The sequence below is a fragment of the Fusarium flagelliforme genome, assembly GCF_020744385.1.
Source record: "Fusarium flagelliforme strain FIESC 12 MPI-CAGE-AA-0113 chromosome Unknown B0J16scaffold_3, whole genome shotgun sequence".
Taxonomy (NCBI): Eukaryota; Fungi; Ascomycota; class Sordariomycetes; order Hypocreales; family Nectriaceae; genus Fusarium; species Fusarium flagelliforme.
In genome coordinates this window covers 4,089,727-4,109,988 of record NW_025763505.1, presented here as the reverse complement: position 1 = coordinate 4,109,988, position 20,262 = coordinate 4,089,727, and the positions used below count along the sequence as shown (strand labels likewise).

The window sequence follows — 20,262 nt, the reverse complement described above, 5'->3', positions numbered from 1 at the left end:
GCGAAAGGGTCCAACCGTGAGGCTCACCATATGCTGACCTGATTGGAATGACCGAGGTACAGCACGAAAGTGAGGACAAGTGGTTGAATATGGTGACATAGTAGTCCTTTTTCACGAGCTCTTGTCTTAGTCACTCGAATCAGAAGCCTCATTCGTCCTAGACGAGAGAGCTATGTGCCATATCTCGTTGTCGTAGCTCTGACGTCCATCACTAGCCTCTCACCATGCTCCTCGCTGCCCAGCACGCTTCTGGATACGTCGTTTCTGAAGCTCCTTGCGTATCATCAAAGCCGGACCATCAGCACCCTGGTCCAGTTCGTCCACAATATCCCACACTCTAGGATCCTCTGCATCCAGAGCCATCTTGACGAATGGCTCAACCCACTCAGAGAACCTCCATGATGTTGAGTCGGGCCTTCGTCCAACACCTCCAAGCTTGTTAGACTGCGGTACTGCAGCCTTGGCGTAACCAATAAGCTTAAAGGCTAGCTCGAGATCGCCTGCCTCCGCGCAGACCGGTATTATCACGTCGAGTGCGACCATTACATTCTGACGCTCTAACCACGTCGTAGGAGGTGCAGCTTGGATGCTGGTTTTCTCAGATGCAGAGTCGCTGGGTGCGATGGCCTGGGTTTCTGTTGCCAATTGAGCTGGGATCTTAGTCTTGGAGAGCTCGACATAACACATCTTGGCAAGTTCGTATTTCGTCTCGGTTTTGACGCTATGTTGGACCAGGCGCCCGATATTACTGAATCTGGGGCTTCTGCCACTAAGAGTGTAGGTGTTCCGGAAAAGTGGCATGGCAGCCTCTGATGTTCGAGTCTTAGCCATGGCTTCGGCTGTAACCATGACCACATCCAAGGGGACAAGGCTTTCCTTATGCATACTCTCGATAGCAGAGGCTGCAGTGTCAATAAGATCCTTGTTCTTGAGGAGAGCCCGGTAGAGGGGCCGTGTGGTTGCTTCATCCTCGAGCCATCCAGCAGTTTGCAACAACTTTAATGTGGTGAACGCACCCTCCACGTCCTCTGCATTGGCATAAGTTTCGATAATAGCATCATGGTGATGTTGAGAAAGCTTCCCGCGGCTTGACAGTATCGCTAGAGCTTGGGCAGCCAGCTGAGTATCACCATGTCTCGCGGCAGTAGCCAGAATATTTTCGAGGGTACCGTTAGATGGGTTGTGGATTTCCGTTCTGACGACCTCATCCCAAAGAAATTTTGTTCCTTCATGATGGAATGTCTGGCTGAAAATATCCAGAGCCATCAGCTCAATATTTCTGAAGGGGGCATCCGTGCCTTTAGCATGTTTTCTCTTCTTTAGCAGACGAAGCATCTCGTCTGTGAAGCCCACCCTGCCAAGTTCCAGAATAAAAATGTCGTAAACCCAAAGATCAACTTGTTTGGGGCCTTCCAACAGCTCAGTAAGCTTATCCATGGCCAGTTCATGTTGACCCTCCCGAAGCATGGCCAGAGCAATATTTTGTTTGGCGGATTGAGTAAATTCGAACCAGTAGTCGTCCATGATCTTCATAACTTGTTCTCGTAGCAAATGCTCGGGATGCACCGTAAGAGCTTCGAGGGCGAGATAGCACATCTCGGCAGTCAGCGGAACGTTCTGCTCGCGCGCATCTGCTAACAACTTGCGAACTCCCTGGCTCGATCCTTCCGGATGGGCCATAGCAGATAACATGCTTTCGTAAATTAAGTTATTGAGGGGATGTTGTCGATATTTTATCAGATATTTGATGATATGGTTCGTTCTCTGTAACTTGTTCTTTACAAACGGAGTGTGTTCACTTGCTGGTGATGCCCGCAATCTCATGAGAGCATCAACCAGTTCCTGCGTTGACACATGTTTCAAATCTGGCATCATTGCTTCAAGAGCAGGATTTGAAGGCTTTTGCGTAGCGTCTTTGTTCGCATGCAAGTCGTGCAATTCTCTTCCTTGCATCTCCCCTTCGTCTCCCAGCTTGCCCTCAAACTGCTCATATAAAGCATCCAAGGATTGTGCCTTATCTTCAGGCAATGAGTCTTCAGCATTGCTGGTTCCAAATCTCCGCCATTGGATAAGATTCGTATTTCGAGGTCTTTGTTGGTTTAAGTTTTGTCCTGGTAATGAAGCATTAAAGGCTCTAGGCAAGACACACTTGTGACTCGCCGTCCAGAGGCACCGCCTGAACCCATTATGTACTAATTGCAGGCGGGGCATATTAGTTGTTGGTGTTGATATTAAATACCGAAGTCGTAGTATCACATTCAATTAATTCTGTCGCTGCCATGAGCGGAAGCCCTTCCGTATTTCCGCCCTTCACAAAGCGGGGCTATGCAACTCCCGGGGCATTAGCCGCCTGCAAACGCGCTCACCTTGTAGCTCACCGAACAGCCGCGCTCCACTGAGCTCTGCCTGTTCCATTCTCAACCTTCTGTTTCCAGCGAGCGCATCATACACCACATATAGCTATAGCTACCGGCGCAACAACAGACAATATGGTAAGTTAGCATATTATTCTGGGACATAGCTCAAGAGCGATTTAGAGCTTGGCGCAAGACTTGGTTTGCCCGCAGCAAAAGCTAACTTGGAATAGCTGCCCCTCGGTCTACTTAACGCGGCCCAAGGCCACCCCATGCTGGTCGAGCTCAAGAACGGAGAGACCCTCAACGGACACTTGGTTTCTTGCGACACATGGATGAACCTCACACTCAAGGAGGTTGTGCAGACAAGTCCGGTATGTGCTACAGCGATTACTTGGTGGGGGAAATGCTAATGTTTGGGCTGCAGGAGGGCGACAGATTTGTGCGATTACCAGAGGTCTACGTGAAGGGAAATAACGTACGTTCGAAACACCATACGGCTGAAATCAAGGTGATGGACTAACAAGCTATAGATCAAATATCTGAGAGTGCCCGACGAGATCATCGACCAGGTCAGCGAATCGCAGAAGGGTCAACAGGGTGGATTCCGAGGCGGACGAGGAGGTTCAAGAGGAGATCACAGTGGACGAGGCGGTGACCGTGGACGTGGTCGTGGAGGACGTGGCCGCGGCCGGGGACGAGGTCAATAAGCAGTTGATTACGAAATTTTACGACGATACCTTGCGCATCCAAAGCCATCCTGCCATAGGTCTCAAGCACCTCGCACCAGCACCAAGACATCAAGGAGTCTTTGTTATTGTAGAAAGAGGAGGAAGTCTGGTTTGGGTATCAAAGACATATTCCAGTCACCAGCTTCCGAGTTGCTTCCCTATGAACGGGCTGCGGCGGTTCGGAATGAACTCAAAATAAACTGGGAATGAGCAGCAATCCCATAAATAAATAATGCCGCATGACGATCCATTATTAAACAAAGGAGATATGTGCCTTGTGCTATATGCTGGCTGGTATTTTTGATCCAAGTCAAATACAACCTGGTTGTAATGCGGAATTTACCTAGAATCAAATGGGTGACTCACTGACTCTTTAAATTGTACAAGGCAATTTTTAAACAGTTGATCTTTTTCTATTTGTATTGCAGGTTCGGCTGAGAGCTGGATAACTGTCAATCAATACATTAGTGACAATTCTATCCTGTATCACAAATAATATTCACTGGTGGCCTTGCTCCAAGTAAATTTAACGGAATTGTCTATTTTATGCGTAAAACATTTCTCGATGTGTTAACATCAAGTTCTATCAGCAACATAAGCCCAGTGCTATCGACTAAGGCCGCCGGCATATATCATCAAAAGCGCAAACATCATATAGAAACACATCCTCATCAAACGCCCATTACCAGGTCCAAAGCAAACATGTACAAGTCCCTCCTCCTTCTTATCTTATCATATGCACTTAAAAGTTGGCGACAGCAACGGCGATAGCCTGGCTATCAGAGTGTGAGATGGACAGAGTAATGTCCTTAACACCGGCCTTCTGAGCGGCAGCAGCAGCCTCACCATGGAGCTAGATATTTGTTAGCATCATTTCTTCTTTTTCATGGTTGATAGTTGACTTACAGCAACAGTAGGAGCACCGTTCTCTCCCTTGACAATCTCGATGTCCTTCATGGCGGCACCAGCACCTTGGCTGGCAACTCCCAATGACTTGAAGACAGCCTCCTTGGCACTCCAGCGACCAGCGAAAGAGCTCTGGGGGCTAGGGGCCTGGCGGCAGTAAGAGATCTCGTTGACAGTGAAGTTTCGCTCAACGAAAGTGTCGTTGTCAATGTTGACGGCAGAAATATCCTCAACATCGACACCGACCTGGCTGTTCTTGTTGGTGACCTTGAGAGCCAGAGCCTCCATGACCTGCTGAGTCTCCTTGGCCTTGGTGGAAGAAACAACCTTCTCGGATCGCTTCATGAAGTCAGGGCCGTACTTGAGCTCAGATGACTTCTTGTCCTCAACAACACGAGCGTCAGGGTTCAACAGAACCTTGCTGAGCTGGTCATCAGCGTAAGGAGAGTTGTTCTTGGCGACGAACAGCTTGTTGTTGATGAAGCCATCGTGGAAGTAGCGGTAGGCCTTCTTCTGACGAGCGTCGACCTTGGCACAGTACTCGTTGTAGGTCTTCTCATCGAGAGTAGCGAACAGGTACTTGGGGTGGATACCAATGGCCTGAGCACCCTTCTGACCGAAACCGAAAGAGGTAACGGAGAAAGCCTTGACACCGTCGGTCTGGATGCTTCGGCTGGGGTAGACGATGAGGTCGTACTGCTCCATGATGGGGTCAACGTTGTCGGCGTTGCGGTTACCGGGAACGAGACCAGTGTCGAGGACCTGGAGACATCCGTTCATCATCCAAGCACCGGCAGCACCCTTGGGGTGACCAGTGAGGTACTTCTGGAAGATACCCAAGACGGCGTTACCCTTCTTGCGGCCAAGGTGGCGGAGCTGCTGGCAGATAACGCTGGACTCGTTCTTGTCGTTGGCTTTGGTGGAGGTTCCGTGGAAAGAAGCGACACCGATATCGTCAACAGTGAGACCCCAAGTAGCAAGGGCACCACGGAGAGGAGCGATGCTAGGATCACTCTTCCAGAAGTTGTTACCCATGCTGCGGAGAAGCTCCTTCTCCTGGCGAGCGGCCTCCTTCTCAATGTGAGCGAAGCGGTCCTGAGCGTATTCATTCTCGTCGAAAGTGGCACCCTGAGCCTTCATGGCGTCAATCTCGTCGTGAACGTACTCCAGCTCAGACTCCTGCCACTGCTTGATGGTCTTCTTGCGGCGCTCAATCTGGCGGCGACGGTAGTTGATGTCAAGGAGAGGCGAAGGGAACTTGCCAGGGTTCTCACGGGCAGTGGTGAGAACACCCTGTCCAGGGGCAGGAACGGAACGACCAATCTTATCAGAGGCAGTGGTGGTAAGAGCAATGATACCGTGAATGGGGACACCCATGTCAAGGGCAAGCTTGGCAGTCATGATGACCTGGATACCACAACCCTGGGACTCCATGAATCCGTTACGGGTGGTGGTGGTAGGACGAGACATCTCCTTGGGAGTACGGCCGTGGGCGAACTCGTCAACAGTGTTGCTAGTGGCCTTCATGTTGGCGAACTCGTAAGAACCCTCCTCACCAAGATCATCGAAACCACCGACGAAGCAGACGCGAGCCTTGCCCTCCATGATGGTCTCGTAACCAGTGTCGATAGACTCAACAGCGGTAGCACAAGCACCGACGGGTGTCTTGATAGGTCCGGAAGAGGACATCAACAACATGTTAACCCAAGCAGCCATGGTGTTGATGAAAGACTCCTGGAGAATGTCGTTCTGCACAGGCTGGTCGAGGAAACGAGTGCGGTGCATGTCTCGGAGAGCAGCAGCACCACCCATACCGGAACCAACACAGTTACCAACCTCAGAGACGTGGACATACTTGTAGAACTCATAAGGATCAGTGATACCAGAAGACAGGAGAGCCTCAGCGGTGGAAACGAGGAGGAACAGGGTGACGGGGTCAACCTGAGAGACAATGTCGTCAGGAACACCGTATCGCTTGGGGTCCCAACCAGTAGGGATCTGTCCAGCAACAAGGCGGTCAAAGCGAAGAGCCTTGGGAATCCAGAGAGAGGCACCCTTCCTGAGACGAATGATGTACTCGCCACTGTCAGGGATCTCGAAGACCTCGACCTTGTCACCGTGCTCACGCTTGAACTCCTCAGCGGTCTCCTTAGAGGCCTCAAAGGGCTCGAGGTCCTCCTCGATAACAACCTCGTGGAGAAGCTGCTTCTTGTTGGGGTCATAGCCATCGAACAGTTCAGGCTCGATCAGACGGATACCGGAGTGCTCGAGAACGTACTTCTCGTACTTCTGCTTAACGTCCTTGTCGTCAACAGGCTCACCGGTCTTGGAGTCGACCCAGCCAGAGTAGGGCTTGCCCTTGATAACACCGTTGTGGTTCTTGATGAGACCCATGATCCAGGCCATCTCAACACAACCCTCAAGAGAGAATTCACCGTAGGCCTCCATCTCCCATCGGGTACGGGAGTTACCCCAGGGACCAACCTCAGCGAAACCAGTGACGACAACAACCTTCTCAAGATCAACCATACCCTTAAGGTTGTCGTTGAGGGGCTCAACCTCGGTCTTCCAGTCAGGACGCCTGGGGAAGTCGAACTTGATGTTGGCACGAGGGTCGATGGTCTTCTTCTTGTAGAGGACCTCAGAGGCAGCACCGTTGACAATGGTGTTCTCAATGGCGCTCTCCTTGGCAACAGCGCGGCGGACCTCGCTGGTCTCCATGATATCCTTGCGGAGCTTGGTCATGGTCTCGTTCAAGTTAGGAATGAACTGGAGACCACCGTTAAGATCAGCAAAGACAGGCTCGTTCTGGCACAAGTCAACCAGAGTGGGAGACATAAGACCGAGAAGGTTGAAAGCCATCTCCTGCTGGGAGAAAGTGCGAACGCCGAAAGCCTCGACACCCTCAGCAACAATGTTGTTGCCAGACATGAGACCAGTTCCTCGGGTCCAGCCAATGACAGCACCGCAGATGGTGAGGTAGTTGGCCCAGCTCTCGGAGTGCCATCTGTTGAAGAGAGTCTCGAGACCGAGCTTGGACTCGGAGTAGAGACCATCGTTACCGAAGGTACCGTGGTTGGGAGAAAGGGGCAGGACAACCTGAGCAGGTCGGGTCTCAAAGCCACGCTCGGTCTTCTGAGACTTGACACATCCGAGGAGACGGACAAGGTTGGTAAGCATGATACGGTGAGCGAGCTCAGACTTGGAGTCAATGTTGTCGATCTCACGGCCGTTCTCGGGAATAGCAGCGAAAGGAACAATGAAGTCAAGATCCCAGCCAAGACCCTCCTTGGTGTCGTAGATGTACTCAACCAGAGCCTCAACATCCTGCTTGCTACCCTGGTTGAAGGGAACAACGACAATCTGAGAGCCGCGAGAACCGTAGCGGGTGTACATGGCCTGGTAGTACTCGGTGACCTCACGGGAGAAGCGGCTGGTGGTGACAATGACCTTGGCGCCACCGCTGATGAGACCCTGAAGGACCTCAGCACCAATGGAACCAGCACCAGCACCAGTCATGAGAACGTGCTTGTTCTGGAAAGTGACACCAGACTTAGCAGCATCCTCCAAGCAGTTGAGGTAGACGCCAGTGAGCTTCTTGCTGTAGTCCCAGCCGTGGAGACCCTTCTTCTTGAGGTGAAGGAAGGGGATGGTCTCAACCTTGCCCTTGTTTTGGCTGTTCTTGAGAACCTTTCGTCCCTTGTTGTCCTTGGGGAGGATCTGGCTCTCGTTCATGGCAAGTGATCGAAGAACCTCACCATACAGGCTCTTGATCTCAAGCTGAGAAGTCTTGGACAGCTTGTGCTGCTGCTTGATGAGTCTGTAGATGCGGGAAAGATCGCTCTGAACCTTGGTGCGGTTGCCGTACTCAGAAATCTTGCCACCCTCAGCCATTTGCTGAACGTAGTGCTCCAGCTTGCGGCAGCTGGCACGGGGGACTTCCTCGTAGTCGAGGTTACCTCGGGCATCGATGGTGGTTCTGGGGCCGGTAGGGACAGCAACATCCTTGTAGACAGGAGCGACATTAAGAACCTCCTGGATGTTCTCAATGAGCTGCTGTCCAAGCTCCTTGGCAAGCTTGTAAGTCTCGCCTCGCTCGGTGGGGCAGTTGTCGATGTGGTACTGCATGAATTCGAGGAGCTTAGGATTGGAACGGTTCATAAGGCGAATGCACTGGCTGACGATCTCACGGTCGATAGCCTGGAGACGACCGAAGATGATGTCGAAGTACATGTTGAGGGCATCTTGACGAGCCCAGTTCCAAGATGAGTCGTAGGTTCGGGCCTTGAGGGGAGTGAAGACAGGCTCGATACCGGAAGCATAGAAGTCACCGTGCTCGGCAGTCCAGAGATCAAGCTGAGCCTGCAGAACCTTCTCGGACTTCTGGGAGTTGATGTGAGCCTTCTCGCCCTCACGGAGGTCGATCTTGAGGTAACGAGCAAGGAGCTCGAGCTGTTGCTTGAAGAGAGCACGCTGGTCCTTGGTAAGGGCATCGATGGCAGCGGGGTCCATCATCATACCACCGCTGGAACCGCCAGCAGGGCCAGCAGAAGCAGCCGTGGACAGGCTGATACCAGCGTTTGTGGCGTACTTGTTGGCAACACTGTCGAAGAAACCCTTGGCATCACCCTCGTTGCCCAATCGAGCGGGAGGCTCCATTGTGAGGGCGAGGAGCAGAGCACCGTCTTGTCGGCCAGGTCCGAGACCCCATCGAGACTCGAGGTATTTTCGGGCCGCTGTGATGTTGAAACCACCAGGCATCTTGGAGGAGATAAGTCGGGCAATCAAGGACAGAGACTGCTTGCCCAGGTTGCCATCGAAGGTGGCCTGCATGGAGGCACCAAGCTCATCGAGGGGTGTGTCTTCGGGCTTCTCAGGGGTGGAACCGAATTCCTTTCCTAGGTCACCGAGAATCTCGTTCTGGAGGGTGGACTTGCCTAGAAACATCAAACGTTAAAATTTTGTCAATTAGGGGTGTTTTGTCCCACTTACCACCAACAAGGTCCTTGATGGCCTTGCTAAGAGGAATCTCAAGAAGGGGCTTCTTGAGCTTCTGTGCAATAAGGGCGCGGACGATGTCGACAGCCTGGACAGGCTCATCGGCAACTTGGGCAACGGGGCCGGAACTAGGAGCGGGAGCCGCGGCAGCGGCGGGAGCAGCAGCAGCCGCAGGAGTAGAGGCAGGAGCATCGCTGGAAGAAGCAGCAGCAGGCTCAGGCTCCTCTTCCACGGGATCAACATCGTAGTAGATCTCCTTGGCGTCCTTGTTGTAGCAGAGAATATTTCGCTGAACGGACTTGGCGGCATCGTAAGCCTCGTACTTGGACTTCAATGTTCGCTTGGCCATGACACCAAGGGTGTCGGCAGGACCAATTTCCACGACTCGCTCAGCGGTCCTCTCACCGAGGAAAACATCTTGGGTCTCAATCCATCTAACGGGAGAAGCAAATTGGTATGCGAGCAACTCAACGAGCAGCGTGTGAGCAAGCTCCTGCTCGACTTCGGGACGCATTTTGGCGGTATTAGGTCGTGAGGAGGTGAAAGAAAGGGTATCTCGAAAAAGGCCGAACTGGCTATCGCAACCTAGAATTGGTGCGAGAGGATGGTCGAATTGACGGTGATTATACCAGGGGCCCGCTTAACCCCAACGTAAAAGAATATGGAACCGTCGCAAGAAACTCCCAAGCTGAAGTGTGCAGCTGGCGGGGAGGTAGAAAGAAGGTGAGGGGGAGGATAGAGGATGAGGATGGAGGAGGATGATGGAGGCAGAAGAAAGTGGCCGGAAAGTCTATGAATATGAAGGCCAAGATTGCAATTCCGTTCTGCCTACCAGCGAGAAACAATGGGAAGGATTAGAGAAGAGACAGAGCTAGATTCCAACCAAACGTGCGGATGGCCCGTACGAATAGGTAACGACGACTGTAACCGACGGCGAGGGAGGAGCCGATTGTTGAACGACCGGCCCACCAAAAAGTTCATCGTGTGAAAAAAAATTGGGGGAAGCTCTAGGCCACACCCTGGTCTGTTGTCTCCTGGTTGCCCGCCCCCCTCCACTAGGTACTAGGCGGGCAATTGGTTTTGGCACCTCACCTTGTAGAGTAACATGTTTGTAGGGGAAGCTCTCGGTACATCGAGGACCCTGTCAGGGCGCCCTGTCTGCTCGCTCCCGCTGTAGCACGGTTGAGTATCCGGTACTTTCTCTTGGGTGGAACATCCCCGAGCCACACATGGCTGCGGGTCCTTGGCGTGCAGCCCGCTTCTCAACCATATTGAAGGGCTAGTCCTATCTGAGACTAGACGTCATGTGTAGGCGTGCACCAGCCAGGGGCGTCCAGGGGAGCCTCTTCCCCAGAAACCAGCCTTTTGGGGCACCATCAACATCTTTGAGTGAGTTGAGATGACTGTTTTGCTGGTTATCAGCATCTACGGATTTACGATCGATTATCCAAAGATAGCTCGGCCGAGCGGGCTAACTTGCTGCATGCTTATCTACTGGTCAATATTTGAGTTCTCGGCCCAGGAACGATAAGACTTGAACGCCAAAAGTAAAGTGACGACACTTGAACCATGCCACCAAGGGTCTCTGCCGCCAGTCAGAACGCATAGGAATAAGCTAGAAGGGGTGCGAGCGTAGAGGCACAGTCCCTAGAGTTCATGGTAGAAATGGATCTGGCAGTACAACAGGGCTAGGGAGGCACGAAATAGCGGTGCCATCTGGTCAGTGTAATTTCGCGTCTTGCTCAACTGTCATCCGGCATGATCAACTCGGTTAGGTACCGATACAATTGATGGTTGATTGTTGTTTACTCGCTTGTCCGTCGGTTTCCGCAACTCCGAGCTTCTCTTGATTGCTACAATTTGTAGATGTGTTGAGCTCTCATTCCAGGTTGCCTATCAGGCTTCAAGCGTTGAGTATTAGAGTTATGTGGATGAATTCAATGATTGTTGCGTGCTGTAAGTCGCTATGAGGTTGTTTTGCGGCTCTTATCTGCACCTCTCAGAAACGACTGCGGATAGCCACAGCCGTTGGCGCATGCAAAAGCGAAACGAGATCTACAAGACACCATGCCCCGTATGGATAAGGGTCGCGCAATTAAAGAACACTGATGAGATAGATGGTCATAGTATATCACCGTGATATGAGAGGCATTTGTTCGGTCAGTCAGTTTATCGAGTTGCTCACCGAACAAACAGTCCAAGGCTTCGCACCACTACCATGTACAGTGCCTTTACGCGTAAGGTACGTGGATGGAAGCGATCATTATAGCTTGACCCCACCAAGGCTCGGGAAGTCGATGCTGGACGGAGAATGTGGGGGGCCGAATCATTGTTGGAATAAGTTGGGGATGTGAGTGAGGCGTTGACCAGGCGGTGGAGAGGGGCATAAATTTTCTCATCATGACCAGAGGTATCATGATATGATCAGACCAAAAGAATCAATTCATGATGGTATTCAGACAGCAATGAACTTTTTGTTCGCCCTGGTATCGCCCTAAACTCCGCGAAGTCCAGACAGTTGATGTCCAACGACACCTGTTCGAAAAACAGTGTTTGATGAGATTGAAAGTGGACGTTGATGCTTGCCTTTCATGAATAGTGGGGTGGGGTACGGGAGACCCACGAATGTTCCGAGCTGAACACTTGTCCAGTACCTGTACATTAAAAATTGTGCTTCAGACCAGACAGACTGAACGGTAAGAACGGCTTAAAAAGTAGTCACCGAGTAACCAGAATCATTCATCGAAAGATATTTGTTCGAGGCTATTAGTGCCAAATGTCGCTTGCCACTTCGCTAGTCATGGAAGGATTCTATTACTTCTCAATGGCCACCCCGAAGGTGAAAATTTTGGTCGACACCGCTAGTATAGACGGAGGGTCGCCATCTACCCGGGAGGATGGCCATGAAGTTTGGTACAGTACAGTAACAAAACGATACCTTCGCATAACCGAATTACCGAATTTTTGAAGCAGAAACAGAGTCGAGGGTGTATGACGAAATGTCTCGCAGGAGGCTGTTGTTTTGGAATTGCTGAGGGATTATGGTGACGACTCAATCATGCCATGGTAGGTGAAGAGATATGTCGGGCGATAGATAGGGACTCAATCGAAGGGTTGAATGCAACCTGCATCAAGAAAGCTTGGTCACACCGTGGCAAGAAAATAGACCCAACCCATATCTGGATCTAATCCAAAAGAATCGGAGCAAACCATTGGTCTGTGGATCGTCGTGTGTTTCCGAATTGGACGAATTGGCATCCCATCAAAAAACCACTATCAGCCTTCCAAGTTCCGTCCACCCGTTTGGTACTCAACAGCAGCCTCACAGGTGCCCCATACCGTCTGAGTGAGACCCACGACGACTTCAAAGTGTTGTTCCAGCCTTTGAGATCCCTTGAATAGCAGTGGCTGAGGTGTATTGCAACCACTTATGCCCGAAGTCTTCCGGTACAGTTGGTTGCAGTTCTGAGGCAGAAGCGATTAGGATTGCAGGACAGCTCAGTGGCCTCGAAGTACCGGTACTTTAGAAAAGACCCTTTCCCTTCGTTGACCTTCTTCTCAACCCAACCCCTGCTAATGATGGTCCCCTTGTCCGTATCTGGTAAAGAGCATCATGCAGCAAGGGGTGTCCTGATGTCGTGGGGTCCCAGCGGATCAAGCGAGACGCCAATCCGGTGCATGCCAATGGAATGGCTCTCTCACAGTCTCACAACGGCGGGAGGTCCAGTGGATTCGTTTCTTCTTCCTCCAAGTCCATCCATTGAGCTTTGCACTAAGATAGCCCGGATTGTGGAGGGGGAGCAGCAAAAAAGTTGCCCGCTTGTTGGTACAGTCGCAGTAGAAAAAAAGATGCCAGGATACGTACCCCTCCATATCCCCAACAGAACTGAAATTTTGGCCTGCTACTCCAGTTCGCTGAGGCGGCCCCTCCAAGACTCCAGCTGCTTCAACCACACCCTTCGCTTGCCTGGACAGTACAATCCATAGGCGGCTTTCGGTACAAGCTTGAGTTTTCTCGTCTTTGACTTATACCGTGGTCGGGACCAGTTTCTGAATCCCTCTTAGACCTCTTTCCTTCCTTTGAGATTATCCATCTTCATCTTCCTCTTCCATCATCATCCTCATTTCTTCTTCCTCCCCTTTGCGCCTGGCTGGTGTTGTCTTGTCTTGTGCCGCGTTGCGCTCCACCGACTCTAAAGCTATTCTCTACTAATTTCTACCCCCTCCCACCTATCAGGGGACCAGCCAGCCTCTACGCAAACAAGGACAGCCGGTTTCTTCTCACCAGCGTCCTCGAGGAAAACATCGGATTTCATTCCTGGTGTTACGACTTGAACTCATAGGTTTGTGAGCCATTGGTACCTGACAAGGGGTTTTGGACCGCCAATTGCAAAGACTAACCTCTGGCTTTTACTTGCCACTACAGATTTTCTTCGATACCCCTTCAATCATCATGTACGGCGCCGGTAATGGAGCCCAGACGGGCATTTCCACCCCCAGATCCAGCGCTTCTCTCCGACCGTTGACCCTCTCCCACGGTTCTCTCGAGACTTCTTTCCTCATTCCCACCAACCTTCACTTCCACGCCTCTCAGTTGAAAGACAAATTTGTCGCCACGCTACCCGAAGCCACCGACGAGCTTGCCCAGGATGACGAGCCATCGTCTGTTCCCGACCTGGTTGCCAGATATCTCGATCTCATCGCACACGAGGTTGATGAGGGCGAGGATGACGATGCTGGCTCATACGAGGAGGTCTTGAAGCTCGTTCTTAACGAGTTCGAGCGAAACTTCCTCCGTGGCAACGAAGCCCACGCTATTGCCGCCAGCCTGCCCGGCATTGAGTCCAAGAAGTTGGACTTCATCCGCAGCTACTACACCGCTCGCTCTGTCTGCAACCGACCCCTCAAGCCCCATGCCTCAGCCCTCTTCCGAGCTGCTGAGGATGGCGACGCCGAGATCTACACAATTTTCGGAGGTCAGGGTAACATTGAGGAGTACTTCGAGGAGTTGCGAGAAATCTTCAAGACATACTCAAGCTTCGTTGGTGATCTGATCACCCGATCAGCTGAGCTCCTTCAGACCCTGTCTAAGGACCCCAAGGCCGAGAAGATGTTCCCTAAGGGTTTGGACATAATGAACTGGCTTCACCACAAGGACTCTACTCCCGATGTCGACTACCTGATTTCGGCACCCGTTAGTTTCCCTCTTATTGGCCTTGTCCAGCTCGCCCACTACGAGGTGACATGTAAGGTTCTTGGTGTGCATCCCGGTATGCTGCGAGAGAGAATTACCGGTTCAACTGGTCACTCTCAGGGTATTGTCATGGCTGCTGCCACTGCCGCTGCCGACTCTTGGGACTCATGGCAAGATATTAGCAGCTCAGTTCTGACCATGCTTTTCTGGATCGGAACACGAAGCCAGCAGGCTTTCCCCACCACCTCAATGACTCCCACTATGCTTCGCGAGTCCTCGGAGCACGGCGAGGGCTCTCCCACTCCTATGCTTAGCATCCGAGACCTTCCTCAGTCTGAGGTCCAGAAGCACATTGATGCTACCAACCAGTACCTTCCCGAGGACCGCCACATCAGCATCTCCCTCATCAACAGCCCCCGAAACCTGGTCGTGACAGGACCTCCCACCTCTCTATACGGTCTTAACACTCAGCTGCGAAAGGTCAAGGCCCCCGTTGGCCTGGACCAGAACCGTGTTCCCTTCACCGAGCGAAAGGTTCGCTTCGCCAACCGATTCTTGCCTATCACCGCTCCTTTCCACAGCAAGTACCTCGCTGAGGCCACTGCTATGATCGATGAGGATCTCAAGGACATCGCCATCGACTCCAGTGATCTCGGCATTGCTGTCTTCGACACCAACACTGGCAAGGATCTCCGAGAGGAGGTTAAGGGCAACATTGTCCCTGCTCTGGTTCGCCTGATCACTCGCGACCCTGTCAACTGGGAGAAGGCCACTGTCTTCCCTGACGCCACTCACATCCTGGACTTTGGTCCTGGTGGTGTTTCCGGACTCGGTGTTCTGACCAGCCGAAACAAGGAGGGTACTGGTGTCCGTGTCATCTTGGCCGGTACCGTTGACGGTGGTATGAACGACCTTGGCTACAAGGATGAGCTTTTCGACCGCGATGAGGAGAACGCCGTCAAGTACGCCATCGATTGGGTTAAGGAGTTCGGTCCCAAGCTTGTGACAAACAAGAGCGGCCGAACATACCTCGACACCAAGATGAGTCGCCTCCTTGGTCTTCCCCCGGTCTTGGTTGCTGGTATGACTCCCTGCACAGTTCCTTGGGACTTCGTTGCCGCCACCATGAACGCTGGATACCATATCGAGCTTGCTGGTGGTGGTTACTTCGTTGGCCCCATGATGACCGACGCCATCACCAAGATCGAGAAGGCTATTCCCGCCGGTCGAGGTATCTCTGTCAACCTGATCTACGTCAACCCCCGTGCTATGGCCTGGCAGATTCCTTTGATCCAGAAGCTTCGATCTGAGGGCGTCCCTATCGAGGGTCTTACCATTGGTGCTGGTGTTCCTTCCATCGAGGTTGCTCAGGAGTACATTGAGACCCTTGGCCTTAAGCACATCAGCTTCAAGCCCGGTTCTCTCGATGCCATCCAGTCCGTCATCAACATCGCCAAGGCCAACCCTCACTTCCCTGTTATGCTTCAGTGGACCGGTGGTCGTGGTGGTGGTCACCACTCTTTCGAGGATTTCCACCACCCTATCCTCCAGATGTACGGCCGTATCCGACGACAGGAGAACATCATCCTCGTTGCCGGTAGTGGTTTCGGTGGTGCTGATGACACCTACCCTTACATCACTGGTGAGTGGGCCAAGAAGTACGGTTACCCTCCCATGCCCTTCGATGGTTGCTTGTTCGGTAGCCGCATGATGGTTGCCAAGGAGGCTCACACCAGCAAGGCCGCTAAGGAGGCTATTGTTGCCGCTCCTGGTCTTGATGACAGCGAGTGGGAGCAGACCTACAAGGGACCTGCTGGTGGTGTTCTCACTGTTCGATCCGAGATGGGTGAGCCCATCCACAAGCTTGCTACTCGTGGAGTTCGCTTCTGGGCCGAGATGGACCAGAAGATCTTCAGCCTTCCCAAGGAGAAGCGCGTTGCTGAGCTCAACAAGAACAAGGAGTACATCATCAAGAAGCTCAACGACGATTGCCAGAAGGTCTGGTTCGGACGCAACAAGGAGGGCAAGGCTTGCGACCTTGATGACATGACTTACGCTGATGTTCTCCGACGTCTCGTCGAGCTTCTCTACGTCAAGCACCAGTCTCGCTGGATCGACCGCTCTTACAGCGTTCTTGTTGGTGACTACATCCACCGTCTCGAGGAGCGTCTGACCGCCTCCCCTGGCCAGGCTTCTCTCCTTCAGAGCTACTCTGAGCTCAGCGATCCCTTTGAGGTGATCGACCGCATCCTTGCTGCTTACCCCGATGCCGAGACTCAGATCATCAACGCTCAGGATGTTCAGCACTTCCTCATCATGTGCATGCGACCCACTCAGAAGCCTGTCACTTTCATCCCTGTCTTCGATGACAACTTCGAGTTCTACTTCAAGAAGGACTCCCTGTGGCAGTCTGAGGATCTCGATGCTGTTGTTGACCAGGACGTTGGCCGAACCTGCATTCTCCAGGGACCTGCTGCTGCCAAGTTCTCTACCCAGATTGACCAGCCCATCAAGGAGATCCTCGATGAGATCCACGAGACTCACGTCAAGTACCTGGCTCGGGATCTGTACAACGACAACAAGGCTTCCATTCCTTACATCGAGTACTTCGGTGGCAAGCTCGTTGACCCCGAGATTCCTCTCGATGTTGAGGGCCTGACCGTCAGCTACGACACTTACAAGAACACCTACCGCCTGTCTTCGTCTGCTGCTGCCACTCTCCCTGAGCTCGACTCTTGGCTGTCTCTCCTTGCTGGTCCCAACCGCAACTGGCGCCATGCTCTGCTCATGGCTGATGTTGTTGCTCAGGGCCAGAAGTTCCAGACCAACCCCATCCGACGCATCTTTGCTCCTTCTCGTGGTCTGTTCGTTGAGATCTCTTACCCCAACGATCCTTCCAAGACCACTATCATTGTTCGCGAGCAGCCCCGCCACAACCAGTACATTGATGTGATCGAGGTCAAGCTTGTCGGCGAGAACAAGATCCAGGTCAACATGATCAAGGAGACTACTGCCCTTGGCAAGCCTGCTGCTCTGCCCCTGGAGTTCACCTACCACCCTGAGGCTGGTTACTCTCCTATCCGTGAGGTTATGGAGGGCCGCAACGACCGCATCAAGGAGTTCTACTGGAAGGCATGGTTTGGCGAGGAGGCCATTGACCTCGATGCTGATGTCACTGCTGAGTTTGATGGTGGCAAGACCACCATCACTGGCGAGGCCATCAACGACTTCGTCCACGCTGTCGGCAACACTGGCGAGGCTTTCGTCGACCGACCTGGCAAGACTGTCTATGCTCCTATGGACTTTGCTATCGTCATTGGCTGGAAGGCTATCACCAAGCCTATCTTCCCTCGCACCATTGACGGTGATCTCCTGAAGCTCGTCCACTTGTCCAACCAGTTCCGCATGATCCCCGGTGCTGAGCCTCTCAAGAAGGGTGATGAGGTCTCTACCACTGCCCAGGTCAACGCTGTCATTAACCAGGAGGCTGGTAAGATGGTTGAGGTCTGCGGTACTCTCGTCCGCGACAACAAGCCCGTCATGGAGGTCACTTCTCAGTTCTTGTACCGCGGTAGCTACACCGACTACGAGAACACTTTCCAGCGAAAGGTCGAGACTCCCATCCAGGTTCACCTCGCCACCACCCGCGATGTTGCCATCCTTCGCTCCAAGGACTGGTTCTCTGTCGACGAGCTTCCTCAGAACATTGAGCTGCTCGGCCAGACTCTGACTTTCCGTCTCCAGAGTTTGGTTCGCTACAAGAACAAGACTGTCTTCAGCAGCATCGAGACCCGTGGTCAAGTCCTCCTTGAGCTCCCCACCAAGGAGATCATCCAGGTTGGCAGCGTCGACTACGAGACTGGTGAGTCTCACGGCAACCCTGTCATCGACTACCTCGAGCGAAACGGAAAGCCTATCGACCAGCCCATCAACTTCGAGAACGCTATCCCTCTCAGTGGAAAGTCTCCTCTTGCTCTCCGAGCTCCCGCCTCCAACGAGAACTACGCCCGTGTGTCTGGTGATTACAACCCCATTCACGTTTCTCGTGTCTTCTCCAGCTACGCCAACCTCCCTGGTACCATCACCCACGGTATGTACTCCAGTGCATCCGTCCGAAGCCTTGTCGAGACTTGGGCTGCCGAGAACAACATCGGCCGCGTCCGAAGCTTCCACGCCTCGCTTGTCGGTATGGTTCTGCCTAATGACGAGCTCGAGGTCAAGCTTCAGCACTCTGGCATGGTCTCTGGTCGCAAGATCATCAAGGTTGAGGTCCGCAACAAGGAGACTGAGGACAAGGTTCTCGAGGGTGAGGCCGAGGTTGAGCAGCCTGCTACAGCCTATGTCTTCACTGGTCAAGGTTCTCAGGAGCAGGGTATGGGTATGGAGCTGTACGCCAGCAGCCCTGTCGCCAAGGAGGTCTGGGACCGTGCTGACAAGTACCTCCTCGACGCTTATGGCTTCTCCATCACCAACATTGTCAAGAACAACCCCAAGGAGCTTACCATCCACTTCGGTGGTCCCCGTGGTAAGGCCATCCGCCAGAACTACATTGCCATGACCTTTGAGACCGTTGCCGCCGACGGTAGCATCAAGTCTGAGAAGATCTTCAAGGAGATTGACGAGACCACCACCTCGTACACCTACCGATCCCCCACCGGTCTTCTCTCGGCCACTCAGTTCACCCAGCCCGCCCTTACTCTCATGGAGAAGGCCAGCTTCGAGGACATGAAGGCCAAGGGACTTGTGCCCAACAACAGCACCTTTGCTGGTCACTCGCTCGGTGAATACTCTGCCCTGGCTGCTCTTGCCGAGGTCATGCCCATTGAGAGCTTGGTCTCCGTTGTGTTCTACCGTGGTCTCACCATGCAGGTTGCCGTCGAGCGTGACGCTGCTGGCCGATCCAACTACTCCATGTGCGCTGTCAACCCCAGCCGCATCAGCAAGACCTTCAACGAGGCTGCTCTCCAGTTCGTTGTTGACAACATTGCTGAGGAGACTGGCTGGCTCCTTGAGATTGTCAACTACAACATTGCCAACCAGCAGTACGTCTGTGCCGGTGACCTCCGTGCGCTCGACACTCTTGCTGGTGTGACCAACTTCATCAAGATCCAGAAGATCGACATTGAAGAGGTCAAGGACAACATTGAGGAGGTTAAGGGACACCTCCGCGAGATTATTCGCGGATGTGCTGAGAAGACCCTGGCCAAGCCTACCCCTCTCGAGCTGGAGCGTGGCTTTGCTACCATCCCTCTCCGAGGTATCGATGTGCCTTTCCACTCCACTTTCCTCCGATCTGGTGTCAAGCCTTTCCGTTCCTTCCTGCTTAAGAAGATCAACAAGACTTCCATTGATCCTTCCAAGCTGGTTGGAAAGTACATCCCCAACGTGACAGCCAAGCCCTTCGCGTTGACCAAGGAGTACTTTGAGGATGTCTACAAGCTGACCAACTCGCCCAAGATTGGTGCCGTGTTGGCCAACTGGGACAAGTACAACCAGGACGAGGCCGCTACCAACGGTGCTGAGGGTAGCGAGAGCTCCAGCGGCGAGTACGAGGGATCTGGACGTGCTGCTTAAGCAGTTACAGAAACCAAACAAAAAATAAAAACAAAAGAAAAGGAAGATAATTAAAATGAGGAAAGAAATCATGCATAGACATGTTATGACGGAAGAGAAGACCGAATTAGATGGATGATTATGAAGAGAAGCATACAGATTCCCGGTTCGGATTGTTATTTGAGATGAGTTAGTACCTACATTATGAAGTATCGTGTTATCTTTAGCTAGAAGGGGCGTTTATTTGTTTTGGTATTTTGCTACTAGACAATTTCAATGTTTGACGATATTTACCTATCAATCAATTGTTCCATGTTTGTGTGATGTTGTGTGATATTGGTTCGTAGTACAATTGAAGCCCATGACGGGAATAATTAACGAGCTGGACAAACGGTACATGATGCTTCCCCGTAAATGCCTCGGTAAAGGAAGTACCTGATGTCTCCACATGTTCCCGTTTGCAACTAATCGGCCGCCGGCGACAGCCGGAGACGGACAAGAGGTGGAGGTGGCCTATCACGGAGCC

General features: G+C 52.5%; 4 protein-coding genes across 4 annotated transcripts; 2 read left to right on the top strand and 2 right to left on the bottom strand.

The window, feature by feature from the left end:
- Nucleotides 1-219: 219 nt before the first annotated feature.
- B0J16DRAFT_362115 (uncharacterized protein) lies at nucleotides 220-2,237 on the bottom strand (the record flags this gene model as incomplete). Its single annotated transcript, XM_046129793.1, has 2 exons — nucleotides 2,146-2,237; nucleotides 220-2,089 (listed from the first exon to the last, which is right to left on the bottom strand). Exons 1-2 carry the CDS (start codon nucleotides 2,184-2,186, stop codon nucleotides 220-222), a joined length of 1,911 nt encoding a protein of 636 aa, XP_045985172.1. The 5' UTR covers nucleotides 2,187-2,237.
- A 179-nt stretch (nucleotides 2,238-2,416) lies between these two features.
- Nucleotides 2,417-3,555, top strand: B0J16DRAFT_339169 (uncharacterized protein). The gene is made up of 4 exons (XM_046127514.1): nucleotides 2,417-2,492; nucleotides 2,588-2,728; nucleotides 2,782-2,832; nucleotides 2,888-3,555. The coding sequence occupies exons 1-4, from the start codon at nucleotides 2,490-2,492 to the stop codon at nucleotides 3,062-3,064; spliced, it is 372 nt and encodes a 123-aa protein (XP_045985171.1). The 5' UTR covers nucleotides 2,417-2,489; the 3' UTR covers nucleotides 3,065-3,555.
- A 52-nt stretch (nucleotides 3,556-3,607) lies between these two features.
- Nucleotides 3,608-9,911, bottom strand: B0J16DRAFT_302948 (uncharacterized protein). Its single transcript, XM_046124657.1, has 3 exons — nucleotides 8,984-9,911; nucleotides 3,992-8,928; nucleotides 3,608-3,938 (listed from the first exon to the last, which is right to left on the bottom strand). Exons 1-3 carry the CDS (start codon nucleotides 9,501-9,503, stop codon nucleotides 3,828-3,830), a joined length of 5,568 nt encoding a protein of 1,855 aa, XP_045985170.1. The 5' UTR covers nucleotides 9,504-9,911; the 3' UTR covers nucleotides 3,608-3,827.
- A 3,276-nt stretch (nucleotides 9,912-13,187) lies between these two features.
- Nucleotides 13,188-20,052, top strand: B0J16DRAFT_111146 (uncharacterized protein). The gene is made up of 3 exons (XM_046121448.1): nucleotides 13,188-13,332; nucleotides 13,416-19,055; nucleotides 19,227-20,052. The coding sequence occupies exons 2-3, from the start codon at nucleotides 13,443-13,445 to the stop codon at nucleotides 19,755-19,757; spliced, it is 6,144 nt and encodes a 2,047-aa protein (XP_045985169.1). The 5' UTR covers nucleotides 13,188-13,332; nucleotides 13,416-13,442; the 3' UTR covers nucleotides 19,758-20,052.
- Nucleotides 20,053-20,262: the final 210 nt, after the last annotated feature.